The 13,287-nt window shown below is 34.1% G+C and overlaps 1 protein-coding gene across 1 annotated transcript in view; it reads right to left on the bottom strand.

The window, feature by feature from the left end:
- Nucleotides 1–13,287, bottom strand: part of LRMDA (leucine rich melanocyte differentiation associated) — a 641,174-nt gene that overhangs the window by 257,217 nt on the left and 370,670 nt on the right. Inside the window, exons 4-5 of the mRNA XM_051619408.1 lie at nucleotides 11,679–11,818; nucleotides 2,363–2,489 (exon numbers count right to left, since the gene is read on the bottom strand). Coding sequence (XP_051475368.1) covers nucleotides 2,363–2,489; nucleotides 11,679–11,818 — 267 coding nt within the window. The remainder of the gene's footprint in view (nucleotides 1–2,362; nucleotides 2,490–11,678; nucleotides 11,819–13,287) is intronic.

Here is a 13,287-nt window from a genome sequence, read left to right as displayed (position 1 = left end):
CCATACTATGTCCTGTTTATCATAATGGAGAAAAAAAGCCACCTAACTTGGAATTTTTTGAGTTGTTTGGGTTTTTTTGATATGCGTTGTTTTGTTGTTGTTTTTTTTTTCTGAAAAAGCAAGTCTGATAGGCTTCATGTTGTCACTATATCTGGCAGAAAAACATTTCCATGTGGCATCTACCAACTCCATTCCTGCCAAGCACAGGATGACACAGTGGCTACTACCTTAAAGGGAAGGATAAAAACCCCAACATTCTTAGGAAGTTCACTATGAGCAGGATCTTAAATCACTAAGTCAACTTCTTAAAGAGGTTTTCTGATGATCAGTACTAAATCTGTTGCAGTCTTTCCCTTACTCTGGATCAAGGAGTATTCTCTTCTAGTTTCAGAAAGCCTACATTACCACTAGCTCTATTAAATTTGGCTGAAGCTGGTCTAAAATCTCAACAGCTATATGGGAGAGGACCTGACAAAGATACAGAGAGCACAAGATTCAGGGACTGTGAAGGCTGAAGAACAAAAAATAATTCCATATCAATATATAAGATATTATACAATTTGAAAGTATGGTTACTGTGCACATCATCTTTATGATAGAGGAATGCTGCTTGTTCTGGTCTTTGTGTATAGCTATAAGTAACTAAACACATAAATATCTGCATCTGAAAACATATATGCAGAGACATAGTTTCCATGTACATGCACCATAAAATGGTCCAATCTATTATTTATTTTAAATAAGATACTTCTGTAATATGTACATAATATTGTATGATGAGGGTAATTTTGCAGCGCCTTAAGAAGCATTAATTCATGCCATGAAAAGCATTTACAATGATTTTAGCACCCACGATTTGTACCAAAGCATTGATAAAGAAGAAGAAAACCTCTCCAACATGGCAATAAAAAGAGTAAATTTGAGTTTTCTGCAAATTTGCTGAAATAGATTTATGTTTTATCATAAGACTTAGAGGGTAAATAATTCAAAACTATACAAAAGGTTTGATTACAGATATAGAAGATACAGATGTTATCCCTAGATTTGTGAAGTAATTTAACTTTATCTATCAACTTGAAATGAGGTTTTATCAAGAAAAGGAACTTAAATATAAGCAAAAGATACCTTTTTCTTCTCTTACACTATTAAGTTGGTTATATTTCAAACATCTGATTCTGAAATGAAAAATCTTACTGCTAACAGAATTTTAAAAAAAAAAAAAGAAAAACATTTCACTAGGCCCAAAATCTGAGTAGATAAGATTTATAAAAGAAGATGATATAGGATATATGTATGCTATATATAACACATTTCAGCTGTTGCATTTTGGCCAGGTTCAGCAAAGATTATTTGCTGTGAATAAGGTATCCATAACAGCTTAAAAATAAATTATTTATTTATTACATATAAGAAGTTGAAATAACTAAAGGCAGTGGTAAACAATATATCAAAGCTATGCTTCTATCAGAATTGTTAACATTTTAGCAGTTAGAAAGAAATCAATTTGAATTAATTTGTTATGCACTGCAATTGTTCTTGCGATAACGCATTTATCCAGCAACACTGTTACGCTACCAAACTGCATTTCCAGAACTGCTACATTATTATTCAGCATTATTAGAAATCCGCAATAAATTATTGATGGTATATTTTAAAGAACAAAACAGCAAACAGAAAGCAAGTAGATTGAAAACTGGAGTTTTAAGCAAGATCTGCAGCACTAAAAAATTCTGAAGCTCAGATTGCTGTTATTATGTAATGACTAATAATGGAAAAAGAAGGTAGAGTGGAGAATTCACATTCATATCAGCAGTACCCTCAGAGTAGATGCAAGTCATATCAAAAGCTCAGAAACTTTCTCTCTGATGTTCTCAATGCTTATTAGCAGGACATCACATTAAGTACTATCATACAAAATTAGAATCAGCTGGTCCGCTAAAAACCTATAAATACCATAGGTGTGAGCTCGGCAATAGACATTTATGTTTTGCATAGAAAGCAGGGGACACCTTGTTTGAAAAACAGCATTCATTCACAAAAGCATATCACACAGTGGTTAAATATCTCTAGAAATGGTAAAAATATTCTTTTAAGGTCAGTGACACATATTAGTTACTTTGTTATATGAAACAGGGGTTGGAAACCAGAAATTTGATAAGATAACCACAGTTGATTAACCAGATGTAATGGTAAAGTTCAATATTAAAACACTAAAAAATCATGAAGCCTTTTGTCCCTCACCTGAGCACACTTACCAGTCCTATCCTTTGAAAGCCTTTTTTTGTTACTTAGCAAAGGATACAGCCAAGCTTTCGGAGTTATTTTTAAACAGTGTTAATACTTTTTCCATTTACTCTCCTACCTTTGCATCCTTGGGCTTAACCACTTTCATGAAGGCACCTCTGACCAAGGCTTCCTCTCTCTCCCTCCTTGTCACTTTCCGAGTATCGAGAAATTTCAGGTTTGTCAATTTGTGCAGGACAAAATATCTGACAGATAAAGCACACAGTTAAAATCCACTAATTAACAAAGACATACAGACTAAATTACTAAAAAATAACAGCAAATAAACAGCAACAGTCTTTGTTTCCTCTCTCTGTTCACTTTTTTTATGCATCATAGCTTATGTAAAAAGTTATTATACTAACTTTACTCTCAAAGTTTACTGTAAGCTGCCCATAACAATTTAATACTGTGTGGATCAAACTTTTAGGAAAATCATTGTCATGGGCATGTATGTTCTCAGTAGGTATTAGTGTGGCGTAAGGTATACTCTGAAATAGAATAAATTTGAAATTCTTTTGAATTATTCCAAAGATTCCATCCTAAATTTCAAGGGAAAGCCCATCAAAGAAAACAGTAAACTGCCAGCTATGTTATCCAAAAGAATTCTTAGAAAACATGCATTTACCATCACATCTTCAGATTTTTATTTTATTTTCCTAAAAACACAATGATCAGCAACATTAGAGACACATGAACTGAAAATCAGGAAGGAGTGTAATTTGTCTTCTACCACACATCCTAAAACATCATCCTATGTCTTGAAAGGACTGTGTCAGTGTCAAAACCTTTAACATTAAAAAAAAAATAAATTTTTTTTCAAGAGAAAGCATGGAGAGTTACTTCTGATCTCTGCTTTCCAGGACTACATTTTGAAACAGGCAACATTTGGAAGGAGAATTCCAATCTGGTCCTGCAAGGGAGACAAGGTGTCCTTATGACATATGGATCACAGCTGAGTTAATTAAGAAGCGCACAGAGACTATATTTATGAAAAATATTTTAAGAATTCAAAGTTCTTGCTAGGATCAATCAGTACTATATTTTAATTATCCTTTCTACTCAAAATACTGTAGCTTTGTAGCCTCAAAAAACAGTCTCGTTGGCTCCTTGCTTGCAGAAGGGGAGAATGTGGCAGATCAGAAATAAGGCACATAACCATGGCAAATAAAAATATCTAACCACCTCAAATACATGTTATTTACACTTCGTCAACCAAATGTAAAGCAGACGTTACAAGGCGAGAGAAGTGCCAGACTTTTCCTAGTAGGGGGTAGAAAGGTGATTGATAATGTTTCTCATGCCTAGCTGCTTTGCATAGGACTCCAGTCAGTCAAGCATGCTCCTGATCATACTAATCCATTCTGGCACTGGGAGGAAGAAATCGAAGTAGCAGAAAACTCTGCATAACAACACATTGCAAAAAAATTAAAAAGGTAGGATTTACCTTGAAATACTGTTCTCAAGACCAGATAAACATGTGAAAAAGACTGTAAGACTCCCCTTTGACACAACCAAGCAAAACTTAATGCTGCAAATAAAGCTTTCTGTCATGGACACCTTTCCTCTGAGGCAACAGCTTCACAAATTGTTAACAAGTGAACTGAAAATGCTCAGTAGTGAAATGATCAGATAATTTAGATGTGAATTCTCAATCTATGACTTACAGTGATATTAGAAGAAGAGTCACTTTACAAAACAGAACATGTCCTAAGACCATTTATTAAGCAACAGCTACAGACTGAGACTGACACATTCTCAGACTCCTCCCAGCTTTCTTGCCTGCCCTTCCAGTCCTCCCTGACATTTTGCTGACCCTTATCTTTCACTGGAGGAGAACTATCCATCTTGCATTATTGGCAGAAAAGCTCTGATGACAACAGATTCTTTCAAATGAAGACGTACAGAAGGAAACAATATGTCAAGAGTGACAAAGAGTGACGCTAAAAATGAGTAAAGACACCCACTAAGTGTAGGGTGAGAAAAGATGAATATTCAGGTGAAGAAAACATCGGTATTAGAAAAATCAGCAACTGTTTAATGATGGAATGAAATATGCCACTGAAAAGTTGGCCGCAACAAAAATGACAACAGACTAATACAGCACTGTCATCTTTGCTGACTTTGGATCACAGCCCTAATGTCAGTCTCTCAATCATTTCTAAAGAGCTTAAAACTATAATAGTATTCCTTGAGACAAATGTATTTTTGTATTTTTAAACTATCCTGACTACACTTCAAAAAAAAGCATTAGCACCAGCACAATTTCAAAACCCAAAACCCCTACCCATGTAAACTAAACAGAAAAATACATCACCAGTCACAGGTTTGGGGTTTTTTGATTCTTTAAATAAAACAAACAAACAAACAAAAAAAACAAAACACAAACTTGCATCCCTTAAAGAGTGTAAATAATGAAAAGTAAGCACTGAAAAGGTTATCCCATCAGTAGAACAAAGGTATATCAGTGGTTTATTCTGTTAAAAGTTAATTCAAAATATAATGCCATTTATTCATGTTCCTTTTACTAAATGTGGGATAAAAAGGATCTATATTATATTCAAATAATAAAATACTTTTTTATTAAAAGGCTTCAGAAAACCATCAGGCTTCCTGGATATATTTTAGCTAAAAATATGAAGATGCAGCTTCAATCTAAATGTAACACAAGTTTGCCATAAAAAAATACGGGAATGGATTACCAAAGCTCTGCAATGAATACTTTACAGTATCAATTCAACCTTTGTAAATTTAATCCAGAGTTATTTGTTGCACAAAATCCCTTTACTGTGATGTATGACTTAGTTACTAAGGTTATCACAGCAGTATCCTAAAGTTGCTTAGTACATAAAACATTTCAGTTAACAATGCAGGGAGGTTAACACCCACAGATAACCTACTATCAGAGGGTTAGACCAGATGACATGCCTCTGTCAGCTTTCAGGAGCTATTGATGGTTCAATCAGTTTGTTTTGAAGGTAAAGTACAACAATAGAGCACTAAACTTATTCAAACTGTCAACAGGGACTATCTGGAATGTTGCTTGCAGGTAAGTAATTTTGGATGTTTTTAGACTATTATCAAACAAAAATGGCTGCAGAAAAAGACAGCTACTAATAACAGAGAATGCAGCCATCATAAAATACTTTATGGCAGGTACTAGGATCCATAAATTGTGTGACACATTGCACCTCTTTTAGACTTCGAAAATCTGTGATCTCTGTAATGAAGAAAGTTCCATCTAAATTTCACATTATAAATTTAGAAAGGATTATTCAGATTAGAGGTCGGAGTTTCCCTGCCTGCCCACCCCCCTCTTTTTTTTTTTTTTTAATAATTTTGAAACTTAGCACTGCTCCATGGAGTCTGAGACAGCTGTTTCTCGGTTTTAATGTCTTTGAAGTGGTGTGATAAAAGCTTATTATTTTTAATGGTGAGGATAAAGGTGAGCTCCAGAGGGGGGGAAAAAAAAAAAAAAAAAGAGACACCAGGAAGGTGTTTAGAGATCCATTTATCACTGCCTGTAAACTGATCTTCTAATTCACGATGGATTAAGAAATTAACTATGTAAGTAAAGTTGCATCTTCTTTTGTCCAAAATCATCTCCTCACTTTGACTACTAGAGCACCGAGAGTCCCGTGAAAATAAGCTAATAACAGATCACTATCACATACACAGGAAGACCCAGAGATGGAAAAGACCAGTGAACATCACATTTCACATTATTTTAGTCTTAGTTAAGTGAAGATGACAACAAAGATTAACAATTCATTTACTAATTTTGTAAGTGTTGCATGTGATTAGTACTATTTTAACAGTTTTTACACAGACCTGTCAAGATATTGGAAAAGAGGAACAGGTTTGAGGAGGCATTTGCAAAGGAAGGCAGTTGGTTTGGGATTCAGCTGCTATTGACATTGGCAAAAGCTCACTGGGGCAAAGCCTTCCTTTGAAGAAACATGGAGTTCAGAAAGGGAGAGAACAAAGACTGCTTTGAGATCAACTATTGCTATTTATTAAACAATACAATTCTAGCTTTATATAAAGAAATTATTGTCTGTGATACTGACTCACTATACACTGAATCACAGACTTGTCTTATGTCCACCTTACAAATACAGAAACTAAGACCTATCAGTTACCCTATATGTGTATTCTGTATTTCTAGTTCTCTATGGTGTAACAGTCATTACTTAAAATGTAGTCTTTGGGCTATTCCCTTCCCCTGCCAGAATCAGTGATGGTTCACACCATCTTAGGAGAGTTTCACAGGTGAAGCAAAAGGGTTCAAAGAGAATGTGGAGGTGCTTCTTACAGGACAACACGAAAAAAAGGAACAAATCTGTTTTAAACATATGCAAGAAATTTGTCAGTCCTGATGCACAACACGTGGCTGTAAACAACCTTCACGTTGACTTCTAAATAAATAACCTGAAGTTGACAAAGTCACATCAGCATTCAAATGGGGAGGGAGGAACAAAAAATCAGAAGGATTTAGCAAACATGTTTATGGCACTGAACTACATTATCTCCTGTCATTGTCTCTTCTTCACCATAAAAAGTTTAACTCCCTCCCCCACCAAGGATCATATAGCTGGCTGCAATATTTCCATCTGAAACAAAACTGCCTCAATGAGGAGTTAAGGAAGCCAGATCATAAACCATCTTCCAGAAGAGACGGCATAATGTTGGCACGAGTTACATTAGAGGGCCATAGTCTCTGTGCAAATTTGACACTGCCTGGTGATGACCATGTAATTCTGAGGGGCTCTCAAGTCACTCAGAAATCCAGAACTCTTCCTAATACTTTAACATCCTCTGCTCCACTTAATATAGCAAAAAACTCTGAATTAGAAAAATATCTCCCTATGCATATAAAAATAATTATAGTTACATCTTGACTCACTGTGTTAGTACAGACAAACAAGGATATTACAGACTTCAATTCATTTAGCTGAACACAAACATTATACTAACTCTTGTTCATAACCATGTATAGCAGCTAGTTGCAGATGGATGTTGTGTGGCTATTTGATGTGTATCAAATACAGGGTTTTTTTCTTCCAGGTACTGTAGAAATGACAAGGACTCATGCAAACAGTGAAGTAGCACCGATTCCTAGATCATACAAATGGAAGAAAATATCCTCATCATCTCATTAAGCACATAAAAAACATATACATAAGTACCACAAACTTCAATTCCTCCTGCTAAGAGAGTCTCAACAGCAAGTTCGCTGATACTAAACAAGTATATTAGTATATTATTTTCATTACTAAGCAAAGACTTCAAGTATCCTATTGCTTCTTGAATATATATTTATGTATTTGTATTACCATCCAAATTCAATAAAAAGATTAATTAAAAAAGATGAGTAGGTTCTGTCTCAAATTTAAAAACAACTAAAGAAAAAACAAACCAGAAAAAAACCCAAACCCAACAAACCAAACACCAAAAAAACCCCCACATCAGCCAAAAGAAACCCAAAATACTAACTAAAATACAGAACCACAATAAGAGAAAACAAAACTGTAAGAAAACTGAAAAGGCTAAAGAGAAGATCCAGCATTTCACAGAATCAAACCTGGGGGATGGGAATTGCTGATTTAGCTTGAAAAGTTAATCCATACAAAACACATGCACTTCCTTTCTTGCTGTTGTATTGTTAGAGGACTTCATAAGGTTATCATCATCTGCCCCCCCCACCTCCCCCGCAAGATAGCATATGTCATTTATGTACTTTCAAGCTAATTTAAAATAAACTCAGGCATTTGTTTCCACTTGCCCTTGTTTCCATGTCAAGAGCATTTAATGAATGTATCATTCTAGGAAATGTCAATAAGGAGCAAAGAAGAGTGAACAAGCACTGAAAATTTCACACATAGCATACATCCTTCACAATCATATTGCTTTAATGAGAATAGGTGAGGTCACCTGCAGCATTCACAAATGCTCTGTAATACATTCTGACCCAGAAGATTTTTCACAGTTCAGTAACACCACATTTGAAGTTTTCACTGCAAACAATACACCCACAGGACAGACCAAGTGTGGGTACAAGAGAAGCAACCAGCAATTACTGTGTTGACTTCTGTTACTTTGATCTCCAGGTCATGACCTTTGCTTTCACACAATCTTCAAAGCAGAGATTGTAGGATGGGTTATTTTAGAGGACACACTGTTTTGCAAGCTATTTTTCTGTTTCTAGCTTCCTGTTTGAGCCAAAAGCTTTTAAAACTTTCCTATCACCATCATATTTTAGTTATTCTGCTTTTCCTTACACTCACACCCAAGACATCCTGTTACAAAATATTATCTCCCAAATACAGAAAGCTTAAAAAATAAGATAAAAATAAGAACTTAGAATACTTTTTTTTTTTTTTTTTACAGAAACAAACTGAAGACATTTTACAATGATGGAAAAACTGATGAGTTTTTTAAATTAACCAAACAAGTTTTCTTATAAAATAACTGCAGAAGGGAACTTTCCAATTTCTTTTTCTTTTCAAGAAAAAATTCCAGTAACAGACACAGAAATGTTTTAATCAGTTTGTTCTCTTACACATCTGAAAGGTAAGAAGGAATAACATTTCCAAAAAAATATCCAAGTCAAATGTTACTAAGGTTCTTAGAAAAAAAATAATTACTTTGAGAAAAAGTCACAGCAATGGTTTTGTATAAAACCTATTCTTAATGAAAACTATGGGAAAACTTTAGTACTGAAATGGTAGAAATGATATACCAATGGAATACGTGAGGAACTAGATTTTAACTTCTTGATATATAATTATAGTTTTATACATTTGCCAAGTAATTCTGATAAAACCTAATTATTTTAAAACATGTAAACTTTTTCATCCTGTTACTAATACAACATTAAATCACTGGACCTTGAGTTTTTAAAAACTTTATTTTCCCCTTTTTTTAAGGTTGAGACTTTGGGGGTTTTACAGATCTTTTCAGTTTGTTGAAATGAAAAGATTAAGTAAAGCTTTGATTTCTAGCACCTCTCTCTTTCTGGCTGAGGAATTAAGTAGCTTGAACTCTAATTGAACTCAGTAGGAACGAAATTAAAGTTGAATGAAAAATGAAGCTGTGGTTCCAATGCAAAAATTTACAAAAAGAAGTTCTTATTCAGAACAACATAAAACTAGTTAAAATTTATTGTAACACAAAATGTTTACATAATTCAAGTTCACTGAAACACAATCTTTTGATGCTGTGTGACAAATTTTCTCAATTTTTGTTTTTTAAAATTACTTCAATAAAAATGCTGAAATTGGCCATTTCAAATGCTTTCTTTTGAGATTTCAGCAATACATTTAATAAAATACAAATATTCTCTCACTCAGGACAGCTTGCTACTGTTAAATCTGAAAGATAAATCTGCACATTTTGGGTAAAGAAGAAAAAAGTGTTGTCCAAGATGCTTCAGAATGTGTACTCAAAACTCTGAATTAGCTATTCAGAGTAAAATTGGCAGAGTACTTTTAATCCTTTCCACCAGGTAGGTAAATATATTCCCCTAAAAACAGATGTATGGATGGATGCTTGCATGCTTTTGGTTTATGAGCCCAGTGTTGTCACACATGCCGTACAATGTAACAAACAATTATTTTAAAAGTTCAGGAAGATTCCATTATAGGAGCAGAACCATAAGTCATTCAACTAATTGGAAGTCCATCCTTCTTTCTTAAGAGAGCTTTAATTAACCTAGTTAGTATGGAAAAAATGACCCAGGGTTTTTTTTTAAAATTGAGGGGAAATAAAATAGAAGCAATGTTACTGTTTCCAGCAAATGAATAAACACAATCACTTCACACTTTGACACAGTGGTTTGTCAGGATGTGACCTAAAACTACCTTGACCTCCCTGAAATCAACACTTTTGCATTGAAATGAAACAACAGACACACTTGTTTTGATGTATGGCTGTGGGACATATTATAAATATTACATCACATAACCACAGAGGTTGTCAATCAATAAAGAATTTTTTCAGACAGCACTAAATGAACCATGGGTTCTTGCCTCTGAATGGCTCCTTTAACATATAACTTTTGCTTAAATGATTAATAGGAAACATATTGTCAGAAAACATACTTAAAGTGAAAAACAGTAAACTGTAGAAATATCATTCATTTTTTAAGCAATTCTCTAGTGCAAATGCCACATCAATTTACATAGAGACAGCATTATTGGACTCTCATAAGCTGGATAGTAGGCATAACTTCCACTTTGGTGTGAAAGCAATGGAAAAATATTTTATTCAATCTAAGATGGTCTACTTCGTGAAAACCAAAATCCTACAGCTAAACTAGATTCAAAAGTTGAATCATTAGAATGTAAAAGTCTTTGGGCTAATGATAGCCTAGAAATACTTCTCAAAAATTTGGAACAAAGGAGAAAGTATATGCACACCCAGGACAGCTGTGCTGCTGTTTCAACCAATAGTATTTCCCAGTAATAAACAGGTGCATCAAATTCATGCCACTTCCCAATAAACATGCTGTCAATCTCTACCACACTTTGCATTGTTTTATACTAATTCGAACAGCAGATTTTGGATTACATAAAGACAAAAATCTTATATCAGTTGTGAGCAAGGAAACAGAAATCCAATTACTTTTTTTCTTATATTTTTTTATAATCAATGTCTCACTTACCTAAAGATTACAGCTATGAAAATTATGTCACTCCAGCAGATAGTCCACAGATTTTGAATCTACACTGCCATCACCAATCACTTTTTTTTTTTTAAATAACCCCTGTAATTTTAGCAGCATTTCAGTTGTGTCAGTTGGACATATAGCATTTTATCAGGCTTCTATATTAATATCCAGATAACCTTTTGTGTAATCTAGCTCATTAGAATCATAGGGATAATTAGAGGGGTGAATCTAAACACTAACTGCTCTGAGAAGCACCATACAGAAGTAGTCTTTTTCTGTGTTCTTTAATCATGCCTTGATAACCATAGTAGAAGAAACTCATCACCATGTTAGCAGAAAACAATGCAACTGAGTACAGTGATTTTTTTTTTTTATTTTTTTTTTACACCCTTAGTATATGTAAACTGTTGCCTTACCTTGGCCTTGAAGAAGGAAAGTCCCTAAGTAGGCACACGAGCACTTATGTTCAGGAAATTCTGTGCAAACCTGCCCAACTCAAACATGTGCTCTACAGCACTTAAACGCTTCTTGAAATAGGGTTCCCAAGAGTGATCTCACTGAAATGGGGTTACTCAAATTCCCATGTGAATATGGCAGAATATGCCTCAATACTTTCAGAATAGAACAGATACTTGTTTGAGACTCTGGGTTGGTTTAAGTTCAATATTTTCCTAGTAATAAACCAAACCAAACATACCTTATATGTACAAGTGAAAACACTAACCTGTACCTCTGGTAGTCATCTTCATCCTTTTCTTTGCAGACCAGTTCATTTGGGCAGGCCATGTTTCCAAGCAAACTGAGATACTGTAGAGAGGGTACAACTTCAGCCAAATGGTCCAAAAGGCTTTCCAATTCTGTTATGTGTCAGAGGTTGTGGGTTAAGGATTCAATTACATTAATGAAGAAAGCATTTAGAGGTGCATCACTGCTGGTTTAAACATATATTTCAATAACTGACAATCAAATTTAGTATGGCATTTGGGAAAATGTCACATTAATTGTTCCAAGGGCAAATAGGGACACAATTCAGTCAGTTTTTTGGCATGGAATAAAATAATTTGCCTGTTCTGTCATTCTTTTCTCCTCCTTTCTTTCCTAGGTGGCTTACTACAAAACATTAAAACTTTGACAAAATGATGGATGCTGTGTGCTGGAGTCATGAAACTTTTCCAGCATGGAAACAAACAGTTCACAGCACATTCATCACTAATATATTCAGTCCACTGGAAAATAAGTTTCTAAAAAAATAAAAGTCAAACCACAACCCAGTTTCACTCCCAGCATAAAAATGTTTTGAGTGACACAGCAACACATTTAGAATGACTCAATTAGTATATGCAAATTATTGCTTCACTAAGTCACTAGGTACAACTTAAAGACTTGAGTGTTACAAGTAGTTTATATACAAAGCTTGTAAAGCATATTTTTTTTCATTAAAATAACCTTATTTTGGTATTAATGAGGTTTTTTAACTTAAATATATTTCTCAAAACATAAATAATTATAATACACCTTCAGTACTGTAAACTACATTAAAACAAACAACAGTTAAGCTATCTTTTAACCACTCCAATATTAGAAATCACAGCTTAAGTTTAAAAGAAACAACAATATTTGACCATTTGCATCCTCTTGATAAAATAAAGCAAATTATTTTGTTAAAGTACAGTGTGACAGTCTCTAAGACTCAAACTATACATTCTTATTTATTTCAATTTACATGCAATGAAACAGGTGTGATTCTCATATAAGATGTCATGCATATGCATGTAAAGAGTTTTCAGTATTTAATAACTGACTGACTTAGACAATTCTACAATTCTATAATTTGTAGAATGTGGAGTATGACACACATTCTAGCTCCCACCTGAACATGCAGACTTAGAGGCAAATATCAAAATGTATTTAGATATGTAATGATGAAGAGCAGTGTTAGCTTAGATTTGCAACAAGTGAAAGATTATGCAACCAAGTCCTATGGAAAGCAGAAGGGAGAGACCCCAAATTCAGCAAGAGTTTTGGGTAATAACAGTAGCTGATAATCTGTATAAAAAAAAATCTAAATCTCCTCAAATTTTAAAATTAGCATCTAGATTCTTACATGTCATATCTAAACTCCAAGTATTGATTTTAGAAACATCCTCCTAAAAATCATCTTAGTCAGGGATGACTAAAGTAGAAGGCCAGTAATTCACAGAAAGGTTAAAGCTTTGCAGGCGTGGATAGCACAAAAAAACCCAGGATATCAGAAGCACTTGAGAACAAACATACCTGTTGCCCACAATAACAAACTTTTTTGTGCCAGAATCAGCAGTTACATCATAAATAAA

Source organism: Apus apus, chromosome 4 (genome assembly GCF_020740795.1).
Source record: "Apus apus isolate bApuApu2 chromosome 4, bApuApu2.pri.cur, whole genome shotgun sequence".
NCBI classification, from domain to species: Eukaryota; Metazoa; Chordata; class Aves; order Apodiformes; family Apodidae; genus Apus; species Apus apus.
This window is presented reverse-complemented; position numbering and strand designations above follow the sequence as displayed.